General features: G+C 47.9%; 1 protein-coding gene across 2 annotated transcripts in view; it reads right to left on the bottom strand.

Annotated features, from left to right (window-relative positions):
* Positions 1-683: 683 nt before the first annotated feature.
* Positions 684-20,645, bottom strand: part of SLC45A3 (solute carrier family 45 member 3) — a 28,667-nt gene continuing 8,705 nt past the window's right edge. For both annotated transcript variants that reach the window (XM_069074688.1, XM_069074689.1), the window contains exons 2-5: positions 11,464-11,881; positions 8,422-9,207; positions 6,982-7,247; positions 684-2,664 (exon numbers count right to left, since the gene is read on the bottom strand). In XM_069074688.1, the coding sequence (XP_068930789.1) occupies positions 2,230-2,664; positions 6,982-7,247; positions 8,422-9,207; positions 11,464-11,635 (1,659 nt within the window). In that variant the 5' untranslated portion in view covers positions 11,636-11,881 and the 3' untranslated portion in view covers positions 684-2,229. The remainder of the gene's footprint in view (positions 2,665-6,981; positions 7,248-8,421; positions 9,208-11,463; positions 11,882-20,645) is intronic.

Below are 20,645 nucleotides of genomic sequence, written 5' to 3' on the forward strand. Positions count from 1 at the left end.
CATGATATTGTCTCCTCTACCAAGAGCATTATCAGCTACAGTGATGGAAAAGGGGTCAGAGTAGACCAGTGATGGCTGGAGGGGTCAGGGAAGCCTTTGTGAAAAAGGTTGGGACTTAAGCATGAGAACAATTCTAGGGGGGGTGGGGAGGAGAGAGTAAGCCCAAAGAGTGGCAAAGGTGTGGAGGTGGGAATTAAATCTTGGCCCACCTTATCCAGCTCTGTCCTCACTCTTGTGGAATGTGCTTTCAAGTGCCCTTAAGGAGTTTCCAGGTAGGTATTCTGTTTCTACAACTACCCTGTGAATTCCCTTGTGGAGCCCAATCTTTGTGTTCATCCAGAGTAGGGCTCTGCTTGTGGATGGACAATAGAAGGGAAGAGGTGGTGGTGTGTGGCACCATCTACTGGGAGGACCTGCAACCTGCAGGCACTGAAAGTGCAAATAAAAAATTCAGTGGGCGGCTAGGTGGTGCAGTGAATAAAGTACCAGCCCAATCAGGAGGAGCTGAGTTCAAATTTGACCTCAGACACTTACACACTTACTAGCAGTGTGACTTTGGGCAAGTCACTTAACCCCAATTGTCCTCCAAAAAGAAAAAAAAAAAGAATTCTGTTCTCAGTGTGTCTCCAAAGTAAATGCACACTCCCACACACAACACAGATATCCTTACTTGTTAAATATATATGAAGCTTCTTTATTTCACCTTAATAAACTTTATACTCTGATTGCTTGCACACTGTACAAAATATTCACTTAGCTAAATAAATAAGACATAAAACATTATTGCAAACAGCATTTACACCCCCGAGGTAAGACCTCCTGGCCCAGGCAGGGGTGGCTCCTGAGATCCTGTGTTCTCCATAGCACAGTGCATGCCTTTTGGGGCTGAGATAGGCAAGAGGCCTAGGGACAACACAATGGGCTGGGGAGGAGAGAAGAGGGGGTACGAGTACCAAGGGAAAGAGCCCTCAAGCTCATGGGTTAGAGATGGACGTGGAGGCAGTGGAGCTGGTGAGAAGGGATGTAGGGGCTGCATCTAGCTAAAGCCAGGGAGAGGAACTGAGGTGGGTGCTAAGTGAGGAAGGCTGAAAGGGACTTACGGTAAGCAAAGGCACCGTGAGAAATGTTTTATGAGATGAGCCTCTGGTAACCTGCTAAGTAATGGACATCCTTATCATTTAGTTTCTAGAACCTGGCAATGACAGGCTTGGCTCAACCAGCAGGGGTCCAGGCCCTGAAAGATCTCATACACTAACCCACTGGGTATCAAGTTAGCCATGGCCTCCTACTCCGGTAAATAAATAAGTTAAATGTTTAAAGACCTATGGACAGTACTGGTGTTAAATACAGAAACCCAAGACCTGCCCAGTGGAATGGAGAAGAGTTTCCAGGTATTGATCAAATGTAAGGTGGGAGGGGATGGTGGAGAAAGAAGCAGAAAGGACAGAAGTGGGGTCTGAGCAAAAGTCTCATAAAAAAGGATTTTGTTTCACATTTTCCAATCCTGGGGTTGGGGGCAGGGGGAGAGTTTCAGGTTAAAATTTCCTGAGTAGTAGCAGCCTCAGGAGGAGAAACCCCTAAGTGCAGAGAAGAGGAATATTAGACAGCTTTGTGGGGAGGAGGTGGGGTGGGAGGGGAAGAGGAGAGTCTGGCCTCTTTGGTTTCATCACCTTGCAAATAATTCCTTTTTCTCATTTGTCCTGACTCTTATCCTCAAGGTCCTGTAGAAGCATGTTTCCCAGAGAGTTAACATGAAGCCCCTCAGTAAGTACCTTCTCCCACCAAGTACCCCAAACCCCTCCCCCCAACTAGAAGCCAAAACTTAAGGCTTATTAGGTCAGCCAGGAAACCAGCCACAGCTATCCTGGGCCTCCCCAGCTTCAAGAGAAGGAGAGTGTGAGGGCCAGAGGCACCAGGCCCCTGCTCATCAACCATCTCTCCAGCTAAGTGCTTCACAACCACTAGGGGACAGCAGAGAGCTGCCCCACCCTACTTTGGCAGTGACAGGAATGGGATTTTGAGACCCATAGACTCAAAGTGGGGAGGGAGAGGGAAGGTCAAAATCCTAGGTGGGCTGAGCTGTGATTCTCAGCAGTTCCCAACCCAAGTCTTGGACCAGGTGGGAGTGGGGAGGACAGATGCAGAAATGGAGGGAGGGAGAAAGATGTCAAAGAAGGGGAGAAGGGGCAGGCTCCTGTTCTGGCCCTTCTCCCAAGGGTCAGGAGATACCTAGATGGAACACTTAGCCAAGTCACTTTTGTCAAACACTACCCGAGTAGCAAAATAAATGGCTATCACCCCAAGGCCTGCTGCTGACACCATGTAGGCTGTGACTGACTGGCTCAGCTGGACGATGGAGCCCATGAACAAAGATGGTGCCACCTGGGAGAGGAGGAAGGCACTATCCAGGATGGCTAAGTCCAGGCAGATGCCCCGGCCTGGGCCCCCAGGCTCAGCTGCCTCTCCAACGACCATCCTCACTGACACATCACAAGAGGAGGCCCCACATAGTGGGGGTGAAGTAGGAAAGAGGCCAGAACCGGAAGCCCCCGAATGTCCATTAGTAAAGGGTCCCCCAGCTTTGGGGCCTGCCAAGAAGCTAGCTGTCAGGCTGTCACCAGTGTTATTGCTGCCAGTGTCTCCTCTGTATTTGGGCAGGAATACCTGGGAAAAGGGAAGAAGAGGGGGAAAAAAGAGATAATTAGTATAAACCTAAACAGAGAGCTCCCAGAGACACTCCCCCATACACATACCCAAAAAAGGATCAGCCTAGCATGAGAAGATAGAAATCAACTTAACAGAATGGCCCTAAAATACAATAAACAGGACTTGAAAGAACTTATAGTTTGATTTTCAAAACAGGGAAGGGTTCCAGGGTGGCCTGAGTCTTTTTATGGGTTCTAATTTTTTTTTTGGAGGCAGGGGGAGAAATGAGAACTTCACAATGAGAATTTCTCCCTAAGGGGCTGAGGGTAGTATCTGACTCTTCCTGTTAGGGAGGAACACTACACTCTCAACTCTCCACAGTGGCAAAGGAGAAGGGAGACAGAAGAAAAACACACCTATTCTCATCCCAAGTTTGATTTGGCACAGCTGCCTAGTGTTACCCATATGAGAATGAAACAGTACCCTGAAGGAAAGGGGAAGCCTTAGGTGTTCATAGAACTGGCAAGAAAATTAAAAAGTAAGATAAAAAAAGGCAAGAGAGCAAGGTAACAGAACAATGAGGGGCTTAGGGGTCTCAGGCTCTGATAGCTAAGCTCACAAGCTACCTTCTTCCCCATCCCTGCTGTAGCAGCAACCACACTAGCACATACCCAGGATGGATGTTAGGCACAGGCTCTTAGATCTGCTTTACTAGGGAAGACAGATGTTCAAGGGGTCAATAATCTTTTTTAAATTATATTCATTAGTTCAGGGGGAAAGTCAGCACCCTAAACTTCAGAGAAAATACAAAGAAGATAGAGAAAATACAAGCAGAGAAACAAAGACCACCAGACAGGGCACAGATCAAGAGACAGATCCAACTGTCTGACCAAGGCAATATATATACATAGTTACCAGAGAGAGAAGCACCAACATCTGGGTTTTTCAAAGCCCTGGAGCTCCTTTTCGGCTACCCAGAGTCTGGTCAAATTACAAGAACACTCTCCAATGAGTGAGCCCCAAAGCAAAATGCTAACCTCAGAGTATATATGCCCTTTTGCCCTTCTTCAGGATCAGAGGGCATCCCAACCCTCTTGACTCAGTGCCTAATTAGAAATGAACAGGGGCGGCCAGGTAGCGAGTAAGAGTCCCGGCTCCAGTGTCAGGATGACCTGGGGATCAAATCTGGGCTCAGATACTCAGCACCACACCCAGAAATAACTGGCCATGTAACCTTGAGCAAGTTACTTAACCCCTATTGCTTAAAAAAAAAAAAAGAAATGAACAAAAGGTAAGAAAGTCTTCCTAAGAGCAAGCCTCCCCTAAGCAAGCTTCCTTTAATGGGCTCCGCCTGAGGCCTATTAATGGGCAGGGAGGATCTTTTTCTCATTAACATTACACCTACCTCTTTACAAACCTTTCCTAGTAAGCCAGTATCCAATCACCCTCCCCTTACCCTCAAGCTATTTATCAGGATACAAAGGAATCCCCATTACCCCTCCCCCAGGGATTACTTTTGGAATAAGTTCAGCTATGGATCCCCAAAGTTTAGGGATCACCTTGGGTACAAGCTATTCTTAGTGCAGGAACTCCTCCTCTCTTGGGCAACCTAGGTTGACACTAGCTAGTACTGGAGAACTGCTATCAAGGATCCAAAGAAAGGGCTGGGGCTTCACAACAGGACTTCCAATAGAGATGGGGGACATAGAAGAAGACATCTGATAGCCTGGTTTTCTGGAGTCAGACCTTCTTCCCCTCTATGAAAGAGGGCATGTCAGAGAAGTGGCCAAATGCAAGGCCTCACCCCAGATTCCAGGCTGAGAAAGCCCTTCAATCTGCCCAGGGATGGAGGAGATGTAAGGAAGTAGCCAGCTATCAATGGAAGGCGCTCTCTCACCTAGAACATCCTAATATTTCCCACCCACATCCTCTTTTCCTTCTTTCCTCTGTTTTAAGTTAGATGCTAGGAAAGCAGGTTTCAGATACAAGCCAAACAGGGACAAAATGGTGACAGCAGTGACCACAAGTACATACAGGGATCAGTCCTTAGCTGGGCTTGGGATCTCTTCTATGGTAACAGCCATCCCCACCCCCACCCTCAGACTGCTGCAAAGCCCAACTTAACATGCCCTTCTACCACTCCAGAAAAAGCCTAATATTTAGTAACAGCAGGCTGGTTGTCAAAAGAAGAGGATTACAAGAGGTGGGAGGGACCTCAGAAATCTTATCAGGGATCCCTTCTGCAACTGGAGGCAGGAGAGGGGCAGATGTGGCCCTCTCAGAGCTGCAGGGAACCTCCCTTCTCTCAACACAACCAACCTCTCTCTCACCTCTGCCCACCAACCCCAATCCTCAAGGCCAGGCACCACAAGAAGGCAGCCTGCCCAGTCATTGAGGGGAGATGGGGAACTGCCCGCCCACCCCTTTTCTACAAAGCAAATACAGGTTGCCAGGTGGAGCGAGGCACATAGCAATAAAGCCCAGATAATGGTTGTCATGTTCCTTCTCTCTCCCTCCCCCATACCAGACTGGCACTTTTTTTTTTTGCAGGGTGGGGTAGGGGTGATGGAGCAGGGTGTGGGGGGATGTGCTAGGGGAAGAAGAAGCCAGCGTAAGAGGCACAGATGACACTGGACCTTCATCTTCACCCATGCATCTGATGTACAACAACTGATAGTCTTAGAAAGCTTCCTGGGACACTGAGAGACTAAGTGATTCTACCCAGGTGCACAGCAGGAGCTTTAAAAATACCAATTTCTGTATTATATATAAACCTTCTGATTCTCCATGCAGACTTGGGTCAGAGAGGAGCAGTTTCAACTGAAGAACATCTCCACTATAGACATTCTATAAGCAAATGGTTGGCCCACTACTAGACTTCAAGTATCATTTGGTCACTAGAGTTCATTTTTTGGAGACAGGGAGATGACAGAAGCTGGTTAGGGAGCAGAATTATGCCCTTCTACATGTCTTTTTTTTATTTTTGGAGGCAATGGGGGGGGGCCTAAGTGACTTGCCCAGGGTCAACAAGTCAGAGGCTGAATTTGAACTCAGGTCCTCCTGACTCCAAGGGCTGGTGCTCTATCCACTGTGCCACCTAGCTGCCCCCAATTCTATATATCTCAGACAGATTTGAAACTAAGCCTACATTCTCCTATCCTCTAGACTCTCTCTCCTCTTTCTCTCCAGCAGCACAAGTCTGAATACAGGGACTAATCAGTATAGGGATAGGGAAAGGGGGTGAGAGAAAGACAGAGAGAGAAGGATGGATGGATGGATGGATGGATGGATAGATAGATAGATAGACAGACAGACAGAGGAACAATCTGAAAAGAAAGGAAGTACCTACTGTGTGTGCTAGGCACCGTGTTAAGCATTTTACAAATATTTTCTCATTTTATCCTCACAATAACGCTGGAAGCTAGGTGCTATTATCATTCCTATGTTCCTGCTGAGGAAATTGAGGCAAACAGAGGGTAACTTGCCAAAGGTCACACAGTTAGTAAGTACCTGAGGTTGGATTTGAACCCTGGTCTTTCTGACTCCAGGCCCAGTATGCACCACTTAGCTGCTTCTAGCCCTGGGGAAAAGGATCCCCATATGGAGGGGTTAGTATGAGGAGGAGTGGGTGGGAGATGTCCCAACTTACAGCAGTGCCCAGACCATCGAACGCATCAGGTGGGTTAGTCTCCTGAGGGGGTGCTTGGGGAGCTCTGCAATGGGGGATGTCAAGGATTGGGGGAGAATAGAGGCAAGGAAGTAAGACAGGGAAAGAAAAGAGAATTAAAGTAAAAAGAGGCAGAAAAACTAGGAAAAAAAGGTCAGAAACACTGGGGATTGCCCCACCCCTCAGAGTTTAGCCTTAGGACTACAGGAGCTAGGCCATTAGTAGGTAAGGCATCCACTCCTTTTTCTCCCCCATTAGATGATGAATGTACTTATCAAGCCTGACTACTCCCAGTAACAGCTGAAGAAACAAGAGGTCCTTTCCTGCCTCCAAGCATGACTCCTCCTCCCCTGGTCCAGAGGTGTTCTCTGAGCATCTCCACTCCCCACGCCCCCACTGTGCCCATCCTGCACCCTACCCCACCCCCAGAGGGGGATGCAGAAGGAGTCCAGCCCACAGACAGCCATCTGCCTACCCAATTCTGGAAAATCTTTAAGAAAGGTGACTTTCCCCTAACAACCAAGATGTATCTCTAGATCCAATGTAAATCTTTCCTGCTTCAATACAAATCTCTCTGGACCCTCAGGAGATTTTCCCTGGTGACTCTGGGTCAGGGGTCCCCTCTCCTTTCCCTTCCCCTTCCCTCCCACCAGCCCAAGCCCAGGTACCTGCTTCTCACGGTGGTAGAGGGAGGCCAGGGTATAAGGCAGTATCTGCAGGGCAGAGAATGTGAAGCCTGTGAGGGCAGCTGAAGCAGTCACTACAGCCACGCTCTGGGACAGACACGTCACACCAGCAGCCACTGGGAAGGTAAACACACTGGCCAGGTACACTGCCCGAGTCCCAAAGCGATGCACAAGTCGGTCCATACCCAGGGAGAAGAGCAAGGAGATCATGCACTGCAGAAAGAGCCCCAGGCTCCCCATACGCACACCTTCCAGAAACAGGGGGGAGGAAAAAAAGAAAGTCACAACAGAGACAAGCTGGGGGGCCCAGGATTCTCAGAATCCACAAGTTATACTTATGGAGCATGGCCTCACCGTCTCCCCACCTCCCCACCCAGGTTACTGTGTTCGAACCCTGTGGATTGAATTCTGCAATGTTGCCAAAGGCTAGGAAAAATGGGATTTATTCTGAACCTTCAAATAAAAGGGCTCCTGACCTCTGGGGACAGGAGAATTGGGAGAACCAAGAAAACAATCCTGTTGTTGGCTTGGGGAAGAGCTGGAAGCCAACTTCTAGGTAGAATTTTTACTCATTTTACAGGTGAGAAGTCTGAGGGCCAGAGGAGGGAAGTGACATATTCAGGCCATCCCAGATGAGGGAATTAAAGGCAATTAAAACAGAAAGTGGTTAATTGTGGGAACTGTGTTAACCACACTGATTCCATCTTGTGACTCAATTCTAAAGCTAGCTTTAAATTCCTTTTCCATTCAATCATGGGTCTAGTCCAATTTATGTCTTGTGGGAATGGGGAGAAACCTATATTCCATTATTTGAACCTAGCCCCATGTGGTTGAGAAGCTGGACCACCTACCTGCTGCTCAGAGACCCTTAACTAGAGACCTTGGTTATGGTGATCAGAAATCCAGTCAGATTCAAACACCAATACAAGTTTTCTCACAATTGTACATCTCAAGCAGCCCATATGTCTTATCTGAAATCTGGCCTGGTATTGGTCAATCAGTTATTGTTTCCACATTCCTTTGACTAAACACAGACACTTTGGGAAGTGGGACACAACCCTTTTCTGATTTCAGGGAATTTCACCTGTTTACTCTCCCCTCCCAACTTGGAAAGCCCCTTATCTTTTCTCCAATTAGAAATTAGGATACCTAATTTTGTATCCTGGGTAATTGTTTTCTTTTAATTAATTGGTCTCATTTAATTAAATTTTTTTAATGATAAAAGTCTGCCTCCCCTTGTATTTGGGGTCCAGCCCTAAGCTGAGGAGGTGTGTCCCAATTTGTTATGCAATTGGCATGTGTTGCTTAATAAATAGATATGCTCAGAAGCTTGAACCTTTGCCTCCTTGGTCATTTCATCTTTCACCAGCTACAGAGGGTCAAGAACTTCTCCCAACCTTAGAAAGCAACGGGCCTCCTCACCTTCATCATAGTGTCTCCGGGCATCGGTGCCAGGCTCAGCCCTAGGCACCCCCTGATACAGTCCTTCACCTACAAAGTCAGTGTAGAAGAGAGTGAAAGTCATGAGTGCCATCCAGCTGCATAGCTCAGCCACAAAGAGGCGACGCAGAGCTCTGGGCACTCGGCAGCAAAGCCTGTGCAGGCGGGGCAGCAGGGAGGCCAGGTTTCGGAATGCAAGGCGGGCCCGACATGGGCAGCAGCGAGAAGGTGCAGCAAATACTGGCAGCCCCTCAGGGGGGTCCGATGAGCCCAGGGCTGCCTCCTCAGCCACCAGCAGCGTGGCTGCCATGCAGGTGAGGAAGATGAGGGTAAGCAGACCAAAGAGACATTCCTCTTGGGTGCCCAGGTAAGGGGCCAGGGCACTGGCATCCCAGTCAATAGCTGGCAAGAGATATCCCAGGCAGCCCCCCAGGCTGATCATGAAGGCGTACACGGAGAAGGCCTGGCGGCAATGGTCTGGGTCCCGGAAAAGGTCAGAGAGCAGAGCCTCCAGTGGGGTGAAGCACACCTGACCACAGAAGTCCAGCAGCCCCACGCCAAGGATCAGCAGCGCCAGCTCCAGGGGCCGAGCATCTGGGTAGACCAGCCCAGCCAGGCGACTTGCTCGAGGAATGAGAAAGAGACTTAACAGCACGCCCAGGGACAGGGCCCAGATGAAGGGTCGGCGCCGTCCATAGCGCCCACGCCAGTGGTCGCTGGCTGAGCCCAAGAAGGGGACAGATACCAGGCCCAGGACGGGGCCAATGCCTGAGGAGAGAGAAGAGAGGAGGGATCAGTGGAGATGGTCCTCAGCAGCTTCCCCTCCCTCCCAGACGTTCACCAGGAGAGACAAGAGAACATGTAATGATCACAATAACAACAGAAAACCACTCTGGGAGACCCTAGATGCAGGTGAAAGGAAATGAATGGGTTTACTAAAAGCCTCAGTTTCCCTCAAAACTCAGTTTCAGCCCCTCCTTCTCCCTGAAGTCTTTCCTGCCAGCCAAGCCATCAGTCAAGGCTCCCCGAAAAGATGACCTCGCAGCATTAATTTTGCATGTGCTTCCACAGCCTTGTAGTCTCCCTAACAGAACAGGGGCCCCTCAAGGGCAGTCTGACCTGGCACACAGTGGCTGCCTACTGACCAAGGGCTGACCTGTCTAGAGGATGAATGATGAAAGACACCTGCCCCCCAAATCACCTGGGGTCTTAGGTGAAGTCTAGAGCATCAAACACACAATCCTTGTGGTTGTGGTGTTCGGAATGTTGCCTACCTGTTTCTTTGTTATCTAAGGGAGAATTCTAGGCAGGGTTGGGAAGAGAACATATGATGTTTAAAAAAAAAAAAGGTTCCAGGAACACATTTCATGAGATAAGGGAATGGTTTCAGAAAAACTTGGGAAGACTTGTATAAATGAGGAAGAAGGAAGTGAACAGAACCCAGGGGAACAATTTACAGAAAGATTCTAATATTGTAAAATCAAAACAACTTTGAAACACTTAGGAACTTTAATCAACATAATAATAATGATCAACCATGAGTCCAGAGGGATAAGGAACAAACAGACAAACCACTTCCTGATAGCACAAAGGCTCAGAGAACAGAATCAAACACATCTCTTTTCTTTGAGAGGGGGATGCGGTCAAAGTGGTCATTTGTTTTGCTTATAAATGTTTGTAACAAAAGTGGGGTTTTTCTTCCCCTAAGTTGGGGGAAGGGAGTGAGAGGTGGGAGAAAAATTCAGATTTTTTTTATTGAAAACAAGTAAAATAAATTAAAAAAAAAAAAAACCATTTCATAAGGTAGATGGCTATCCTTCAGTTGGGGAATGCCTGAACAAAAATTGTGGACATCAATGTAATAGAATATTATGGGATTTTAAGAAACAATGGATATGGTGCATATATAGAAGCACATGGAAAGACTTTTATGAACTGATGCAGAGTGAAGTAAGCAGACCCAGGAAAACAATCTAAGTACTTAAAGACTAGAACATTTAGAATGTGAGCTCCTGGAGGGCAGGCAGGAATGTGTTCTTGCCTTTATGTTCCCAGGACATTGCCTGGCACATAATAATCAATTAATAAATGCTCATTTAGGCGGCTAGGTGGTGCAGTGAGTAAAGCGCCAGCACCAGAGTCAGGAGGACCTGAGTTCAGTTCTGGCCTCAGACACTTAACACCCACACAAAAAAACTAGCCGTGTAACCTCGGGCAAGTTACTTAACCCCAAGCGCCCTCCAAAAGGCAAAAATAATAATAATAATAATAAATGCTCGTTGATTTAACAATGCAATAATAAAAAACTAGATGTGAAATAAGAATGACCAAACTTGGTTCCCAAGAAAAGATATAAAAACACATCCCCTGCCCTACTCCTTTGCAGAGATGAGGATTCATGATATAGAAAGTTGCGTATAACATCAGCCCTTTCCAATCTGATGTTTGGTTTTGCTCAAAATTTTCTCCCCTTTTATTCCTCTTTTAAAAAATGCTTTATTGGGGAGGCTAGGTGGCACAGTAAATAGTGCACTGGTCCTGCAATCAGAAGGACCCGAGTTCAAATCTGACACCAGACACTTAACATAAAAACTAGTCGTGTGACCTTGGGCAAGTCACTTAACCCCAATTGCCCTGCCTTCACTCTCCAAAAAGAAAAAAAATGCTTTATTATTAGGGATAGTTCTCTGAGAGGGGAGGAGAGAGACAGGTGATTGTAAAAATAAGATCAATAAAAATGTTTTTAAAAAATTACCCAGAAAAAGCTGATACAGAAAAAAATCCTTTACTTTCCCCAAGGGTCTTTTCCAAAATAGGATTACCCCTCTGCCACAGCATTCCTTGGCACTGGTCATCCACCAGATAGGAGAACAGTATAAAATCTCCCTAGTTTACTAGAAAGATTATTTCCACCTCAGCAGGAAGACGGCCCCATAAAGGTAGGAAAACCAAAAACCTGATGAAATCTGGGGACAGGAAGAGGTCGACAGAAAGGAGCAGAAAAAGATGTGGAAGGTGACTTACCCAGAACCATTGTCATAAACTTCTCCTCCACCCCAACTTCTAGCAGCAAAGGTGGCACGTAGGTGATCCCTGCAGCCAGACAGACTTCTAGGCCAAAGGTGAGCAGATTGACAAGCAGGAGTTGGGTTTTCCGATGCCGCAGCAGCCGGGTTGCCCACACCTTCTGGGCCATGGCCCGCCAGGAAAAAAGTTGAGGAACAGGGGAACTGTGAATCAGAAGACTGGGCAGGTGCAAGGCTCAGCTATACTCTGGGTCCCAAGGCCTGTCCTCTGGTGCTCAGCTCCCCGCTGCCTCTGGCTCATGCAGGAACCCCTCATCTCTACCATCACCCTGATTCAGGCTCGGTTTCCTCGACCATGCCAAGTGTCCTGCGGCAGAAAGACTCCTCGATGTGGGCACATCTTAGCAGCTCTGATCCTGGCAGACAGACCAGTACACATATGCAGTATTAGTCCTTGAGAGCAAACTTTTTATCATCTATACCAGGGAGTTCTTAGGTGACTTTTTTTTCTATAAGTCATAGATAGATAGATACCTTGAACAGTCTGGTAAAGTCTGTGAATCCCTTCTCAGAATAATGTTTTTAAATGCATAAAATATAATACATGTGATTATAAAGGAAACAAATTACATTAGAATAGAATGATTAAAATAATATTTTTAAAAGTTCACAGACTGCAGGTTAAGAATGTATAATCTATACCAAGTATTTTATTCCAGGCTGGTATTCCTTGCCTCTTAAGTAGCAAGGTGATGCAGGAGAGTGCTGGGGCTGGAGTCAGGAAGACCTGAATTCAAATCTAACCTCAGACAGGTACTAGCTGTGTGACAAGTCACTTAACCTCTGTCTGCCTCAGTTTCCTAAACTATATAATAGCATCTACCTTGAGGGTGAAATCAGGCAATATTTGTAAAGTGTTTTACAGAGTGCTTTTCACATAGTAGGTACTTAATATTTGTTCCCTTTCCCTCCCCTCTTAGTGCACTGATTCCCAGCACCTTCCTCATTATCTATTCATTCATCAGTTCATCTATCCAAAAATGCAGATACAGTTTAATGTTAGCCTAAGACATCATTAGGGGCAGCTAGGTGGCACAGTGAGTACTGGCCCTGGAGTCAGAAGGACCTGAGTTCAAATTTGGCCTCAGACACTTAACACTTATTAGCTGCGTGACCTTGGGCAAGTCATTTAACCCCAATTGTCCTGCCCTTCCCCCTCCAAAACGACCAAAAAAAAAAAAGACTGACATCATTAGAAAGATAAATCAGTTGCCAAAATAAAAATCCTATAATATATTCCACATTCAAAGACAAATGGTTTATACTTATTTTCTGGCTTGAATTTCCTATGGAACAGCTCTTTCCCATCAATCTGGGAAATAAGGCTTTTGAACTCCCAGCTCCCCACACCCTAGCTTATTACCATATTCTACTCCCACCCCTACCCCTGAGCTTCACCTAGGGTTTGGTGAGTACTTCCCCTGAACCTTCAACCTCCCTTCCCTTTGGACTTCCCAGAGCTAGATTGCTTTGAAGCCCCATCTGGGATTCCTTCTGGCAGCATTTCTTATTTCTCTCACCCTAGCAGTGAACACCTTTCTTGCCCTCCCCCAAAAGAAGAGGGGATCCGGGTTGAATAATAGAGAAAAGACTATGGTTTGGGGATGCCTTGATTTTAAACTTGTCAGTAAATACCTTAAAATGTCTCTGGGGGAAGCAGTTTTTAACAAGGAAGAAACATTCCCACAATGAGCTATTGAAACTGTTCTGGGGCTATTCCCAGGGACTCGGTCTCAACCACACAACCTGGAAACACCTGTGATGCCCTTATCCCCCTGTGATTGGCACAGTGCCCTCTTCTCCCACCCAGTTCCTATTCAGACCAGGAACCATCAGCAGAACATTTGTTCTCTGCAGGAGTTTCACTGAGGAATCCAAATGTACTTTCCCAATATCAACTCAGCACTGAGTCATGGTCACTGGGCACCCATCACACACTGTACTGTATGGCACACAGCTTTCTGGAACAGGTGCCAGCTGTTTTAGATCAATAAAAAAGGGGAAAGAAATCAGGGTCATGAGGGGAGCTGAAGGATCCTACAGTGTGAAGCTGTACCATCCTCCCCAGCTTGGGGGCGGGAGGATAAAAGGGGAAAGGGCACAGCTTCATGTTCTTACTGCCCCCCCCCAATACCTATCCTTCAAGACCCAGGTCAAATACCATTCCCTCTGGCCCTCACCAATCTAATTAAACTCAGACCAACTTACAACACTTTACAGCCTAGCCTGAACTCACAAAGATGGTAAATATTGAGCTGAGATTCAGTTCCTTTGAACGCCTAGGTATTGTGAAATCTATACAAAACAATGACAACTCATTTATCGAATTTATTTCCTCAAACTAGATATGGTGACTGCCCTCAAGAACCTTCTTTCTTGCCTTCTTCTGCATGTCCAAGGGATGAGCATGGAGTTGGTGTTCCAAGATTGCCCCTCTGACCGTAACAGCAGGCACTTAATGCTAGCTGAACTAGGACCGAAACAACATATACAAACCGATTCCCTTTTCTTTCCTTTACAACTACCTTTCCTCTAACCTTCTCTTCTTCTGTTCATGATACCAGTGTCCTTCCAGTCCTTCCAGGTTCAAGGCCTGAAACTCATGCCTGACCCTTCAATCTCCCTTATTCCTTATGGCTCGATATTAGTGTAATCTATACTTTCTCTCTGGTTGGGGCAGTAGATAAAGTGCTGGGCCTAGAGTCTTCAAAAGTTCACTGACCTCACTTACTAGCTGGGTGACCTCGGACAAGTCACTTAACCTAATCTGCCTCAATTTGCCAATCTGTAAAATAAGCTGCAGAAGGAAATGGTATTTTTTATCACTCTAGTATCTTTGCTAAGAGAATCCCAAATGGGGTCACAAAAAGTCAGACACAACTGAACAAAAATCCTTTTTCTCTATTCTGGTTCAAGCCCTCACATCTTTTACCTGAATTAACTGCAACATCTTCATGGGATTATAGATTTAGGGCTGGAAAGGATCTCAGAAATTCTCTATATCTAGCTCAAAAATCTCATTTTACAGATGAGAGATACTAAGGGAGAGAGGAAGGAGGGAGAGGGAGGAGGGGAGGGAAAAGAAAGGAGAGAGACAGAGAAAGATACAGAGAGTGGGGAGAGGGAGAAAGGGAGGGGGAACAGGAGGAAGGAGAGAAAGGGGAAGAGAGGGGAGAAGGAAGAGAGAGGGGGACAGGGGGGAGGCGAAGGGAGAAGAAAGGGGGGAGAGGGGGAGAGAAGGAGAGAGAGAGGAAGAGAGAGAGGGGGAAGAAAGGGAAGAGAGGAGGGAGAGGGGGGAGAGAGAGGGAATATTAGATGAATTGCCCAAAGCCCCACTTAGTAGTAAGTGACAAAGCCAAGATTCCTAATTTGGTTTCCTTGTATCCCTCTCTAATCCACACGGCACATAGTTGCCAAAATAATATTCCTAAAGCCTAAAGCACAGATCCAACCATGTAGCTGCTTGGTCAAGGATCTCCAGTGTCTCCCCAATGCCTCTCAGACAAACTGCAAACTCCTTTGCCTGGCACTTAAAGCCCTTTAGTCTGGCAACATCCCACCTTTCCTCTTCATTAACAGTTAATTTACCCTTCTCAGAATTCACCCTTATGTCTTGTATGTCCACACTCTGCCCAGAGTTTGCTTTGTCTAGAATGCCCTCCCCTCCTTCCCTCTCAGACTCTGGCTTCCATGACGGCTCCTGCAGGAAATCTTTCCTAAAATAATTTTAGATGTGAATGCTCTCTTATCCGTGTAAATTCTGTATTCTCATCCTTCCCTTTCCAAAGGAATGGAAACTCCTTGAAGGCAAAGACTGTTTCCCCCAAGGCTTTACAGAAAGTAGGTGATTTTTTTTTTTGGAGGCAATCTGGCTTAGGTGACTTGCCCAGGGTCACACAGTAAGTGTCTGAGGCTAGATTTGAACTCAGGTCCTCCTGACTCCTGGGCTGGTGTTTTATCCACTTCCTCATCCAGCTGACCCCAAAAGAATGTGATCAATGAATCCTGAATGAAGGAATGCTGGAGGAAGAGGCAATAGAAACATCTAAGACTGGGCTGAGTATTTACTCCCAGCCTCCTTCTTCCTCTGGAGCCAAAACCTGGGAGGGGAGTCCAACCAATATCCAAGAGACTGGATAGATAATGTGGGAAAGATTTGCCTCAAGTTACCTCACCTGCCCAATATCACACGGGTAAGAAAGCAGCAGGCAGGATTAGAAAACCACCTTCTTCCCAAAGGGAGATGGGTAGAACCACGGCACCCAAAAGGTTTTCCTCTGGTTTCTGCATGTGCCCCGAGCATCCTGGCTGTATTCCTCTCCCAGCCTCCCACCCCTCATTACCACCTGCCCCAGAGAGAGGAGGCAGAGTACAGAAAGAGCCCAGCCCTGCTTCCCTGACCTAGGGGGTCCGGGCTCCAGGAAGCTGGAGTTCCGGCTCAGCTCCGACACCCCTACCCACCCACCCTCTACTATGCCACAGGGAGGGACCAAGGGACTCACCTGTTTCACATTTCCCAGAGACTGACCCTCCCTGAGCAAACAGAAGCTCTGCCAACCTTAGCACCACCCATAGCTGAGGCCCACCCCCCTCCAAACTCCCTGTTTCTAATAAACTGCAGTTCTCTAGCAAACATTAATAATGCCACCTTCTTCTTTCTCTCCTGCTGGCTGCCAGCACCCCTCTGCATCCATGGGGCCCCTGGGGCTGGGGGACAGCTCCTGGGGGGAACATAGGGAGTAGTGAGGGAGGGGAAGGGGGTGCCCTCTTCTACAGCAGAGCAGGCTCCCTGCCTCCCCACTCGGGCATCCCTCCCCCAGCCCCAAGCTCTTTACCTAGCTCCCTGGGGATTGGGCCAGGTGAAGAGCTCAAGTAGGAAAGAAGCAGGCACAATCCTGGCCCTACTTCTCTACCCCTCGATTCTTTGGTTGTCGGGGCCGCCCTCTCAGTCTCTCCATAGGCACGATGCTAGTTCCACAGGGATTTCTTTTACCCTCTCCTCAAGGCACTGGGCATACAACACTCCTCAGCCTAGACAGCCAGTCAGGGCTTCACTCAGTCCCAGGAAATCAAGCCCTTCAGAAGGGCAAAGCCAATCGTGACTTTTCTAATAACTTCAGAAGCACCCTGTCACTACCCCAAATCACTTCCTTTTCTCATCTTCTTTTCTGATCTTCCCCACCTTTTTTGGCAGCAAGAGCACTAGACTTGTAAATCAGGAAGATCAGAGTTCAAATCCTGCCGCTTATTCCCTGGACAAGTCACTTAATCTCTCAAGTTCAATTTCCTCAATCTGAAAAAAAATAATTTAAGGTGGGGGAAGATGGGGCAGGATAGCTCTTAATCTATGGGTCAGAGTATACACTGTGCCAATAACTAGCTGTGGGACCTTGGCCAAGTCACTTATCTTCCTCAAGCCCTGATTTTTTTTTTTTGATGTGGAAAAGGAGAATTTAAAAAAAAAATTAAAGGGGGAAGTAAGCCCCTAGACAATAACCTGGGATCCATGTACCCCTTTTTCAGGGAGTCAGTGAATTGGAATGGGAAAAAAATTACACTTTTACTTTCACTAACCTCTGAAATTTAGCATTTTCTTTCATTAAGATTTTAAAAAAATTTATTTTGAAAAAGGGCCAGTCTATGCCCATCACCAAATTACCTAAGGGGTCCACAGTACCAAAAAAAAAAATTGGTTAAGGACCGCTGGTTAAATTTAACAAGTGTGAAGGGTCTACTTTGTGCTGAGCACTCATTCTAAGCAATGAGAAAACAGAGACCAAACAAAACAACTCCCCCCTCCCACTCCCTGCCCAGCTCCGCCCCCCAGCTCTAAGGTCTAACACTCATTTGACCTGGAGAATTATTCACTTCAATTATGAGACAACACATTTATTAAATATCTGCTATCTTGTTTTACGTTATTTTCTCCTGTAATTTCCCAGTTTAAAACAATTAGCTCTATCTTGCTTTTAGTGGTTTGTAGGAAGCATTAAGGAGAATCCTGGTGACCCCAGGGAACAGGTTGGACCTGGTAGCAGGAAATATTAAGGGGTCAGTCTTGACCCTCTCCTCCAGGAGGCAGGGTAAGAATGCCTCCAAGAGAAAGGCTCAGGGATTTAGCTGTCAAGGACTTTCTTCCAGTTCTGGGGGGGGGGGGGTGCTTTTTTTTTTTAATAGTACAAATGGAACAAATAAATTGGAACTGAGGGGCTCCAAGCTCCCCCAACCCCCACCCCCGGGACAGATCTACTCCAGGCATCACATCCTGGCTCTCCAACCTAGGAGTGCTTGGGGACTCCGGTTAAGCTAGGCAAAGAGGTGTGAAAATGAGCCCCAATCTCAGGGTCCACCTGAGCATGTCCTTCTCCATGGTTTGGAAACTCCATTTTACTCATTCAGTGCCTCCATCTTTCATGAGCCAGCATTCCTAGAGACTAGGTTTGAAAATAGGGGGCTAAGGGGCCATCCCCCTAACTTCTTGCCCCTTCCTCTGAGTCTTAGAGGATATTTCTATCTCAAATGCAGCTGCCTGGCTTCTCTTGTCATGCTCTGCCCATTTGGCAAACAAAAGATCAACAGGAAGATCAAACAACTCAGGCTTTCACCTGGAGAGGAAGGAGAGAAGAAGTTGGGTAAAGGGAGGGGAGTGGGCTGGGGTGGGGGTGGGAAGAGACAAAACAGGAAGGGAGAGAATTCGGATGACCACCTGGGAAAGGAGTCAGAGTACTCAGGGAATTTCCCTAGGCCAGCCTGCTCCTCCAGTCCTAGTCCCATATCCCCATCCCTTCCAGATATGGTTCCCCCAACTCACTGAGACCTCAAAGCACGGAACATGCACGAATGCAGACACACACAGACACAGACACACCGCTACTGGGCCAATCATCAGGACTCCAGGTCTCCCCCAAGAACCATGTATGTGTCAGAAGGAAAGGAGAGGAATGGGGGGGACCCCTCCTCACTTTTCACAGCACTTTGGACTCCACCATCCACAGCTGGGAGATCAAAGAAATCCTCATTTACTGGATTTCCCCAACTAACACCCCCTCTACATCTCCACCCAGAGTCCAAGGAAGGGGGAAAGGTCACTGGGTAAAAGGAACAAACTTGACCTGAACTTTCTAACTTTTTCAAACTTCAAAAGGCAGTCCTGGAGCTGGGGGGAAGGGGAGGGGACAGAGGGGAGGCAGAAAGTCCACGAACTCCAGGGAAGTGTGGACAGACATATAAAGAAGGCATTGAGGGCTTTCCATAGGATTGCTTTGCTGGACTCAGGTAGGGCAGGGGGGGTAGCACAGGGCTTCTCCCTCCTCGGAAGACAAAAAAAGATTAGAGTTTGGCCAGAGTCTGGGGGTAAGAAGGAAAGGAGACACCGCCCCGCCCCACCCCACCCCCACATGTTCAATGATTCTATGAGCCTCTTTATCTAGACCCAGAGTCCTCTGAACCCCTCCCCAAGACACATCAAATGGGCAATCCCCTAGCTCCAAGCGGCTGACGCCCTGTGCCATGACCCCTCTCTCTGTGCAGGCACAATGGAAGAGGGCTTTCTCCTAGGCTTTTCAAGAGAAAGCTTCCCCTTCGCCCTCTCCCCCCCAATCAAATTCCCTGGCTTATCACTGAAACTTAGGGGGAGGGGTCCTAAAGTAATGAAAAGTGAGGGGAGAGTTCCAGCTGAACAGCCACTGCTCTCCCCTGTTTTTTCAGGGAGTTCTTACTTTGTCCCAAGCAGCTGAGGAGGGAGAATGGGGGGGTGGGGGGAAGGTGAAAACAGCTAGAGAGGTGAGAGGCTGAGATTGGGTCTCCAGAAAGAGAAAGGTGAAAAGAAAACTGTCCAGGCCCAGCTAAACCAAGAGATTCCTTGAGCCCTGGACCCTTCAAAAGATCCCTCTTGGGAGGGCACTACAAGGTTCTCTTCCCAATTTCTCTTTCCTACCCTATTCACCTTATCCCCTCCAAAAAATAAAAAAATTAAATGAAAAACTCACTCCACAATAATAATTCTTTACAATGGAGAAAGATAGCAATTGTATTGTCAATGGCTTTAAAGTAATGGCTCCCATTTACATAGTGATTTAAGGTTTGGAAAGGTTGGTGGTTCAAATATTAGAATAGATGGAGAAATTGAGTTTTTGAATGGTGAAGTGATCTGTACAAAGTCACTCAGCTGGTGGGTTCTGGCTCCAAGTTCAATGTTATTTCCACAAAACCACCCGCTTCTCAGTTAGACCCTCCCTCTCACTAGACTCCTAAGGCCACTTCACCAGAGGGCTGGACTTCCAAGTCTAAACCTCATCCAAGCCTCCAAACTCTCCACCTCAAGAAGAGATAAGCTTCCTCTCCACCCCACATAGCCAAAAGGGCTGAGGGGCGGGGGGGTGGGGTGGAAGACCCATGCCCCCCTTTACAAGGCACACCACACACTGCCTACTCCCCACCCCCTCCAGGGTTCGGTGGCTGGGGATTTAGCCTTCACCCCGCTGAGCTGCCTTTTCTTCACTAGGGACAGGGAGGCTTCTGCTCAGCGGCCTGTCAGGGGAGAGTGAGGGGGCTGCAGGCCAGGATACAAAAGGGGATTAGGGAAAAGCCTCCCGGCCTGCAAAGTAATCCATCAAACTCTCCCCCCGCCTGCCAGCCCTGGCCCCTTCCTACTCAATGCTCCCCTTTCCAGCTGCTCTCAGCCTCCCACTGACCCGCCCCCCCCCCCCTTGGCTTCGGGGCCCGTTAAGAGCAAAGTGAATCCTTGGAGCTGGGGGGTGGGGGGTGTTGGCGGGAGAGAGGAGGAGATGAGGACACAAGAGCCACTGGGAAAAGGGCATCGGATTCCCTGCCCCCTCCCCCTCAATGTGTGAAAACCCAACAGGTGGCAGCAGCTTGGGGCAAAGTTGCTTTTGTCGCCCTGTCTGAGAGCCCAAACCCAGCCCCTGAAAGGGAACAAATGCTAGGCAAGGTCTGAAGGGCGGGGAGGAAAAGGAAGAAGGTGGCAGGGGCCTTGTTCCCTTCCCCTCCCAGCACCAACTCCTTCTCTCTCCCTTGAGCCTTGGCCTCCCCTTGATTCCTCTCCGTAAGAGGGCCTCCCCCCCCCCCCCCCCCCCCCCCCCCCCCCCCCCCCCCCCCCCC

Source organism: Petaurus breviceps, unplaced genomic scaffold, assembly GCF_028583685.1.
Source record: "Petaurus breviceps papuanus isolate PSGF00001 unplaced genomic scaffold, PetGlider_PUasm1.0 90895, whole genome shotgun sequence".
Lineage (NCBI taxonomy): Eukaryota > Metazoa > Chordata > Mammalia > Diprotodontia > Petauridae > Petaurus > Petaurus breviceps.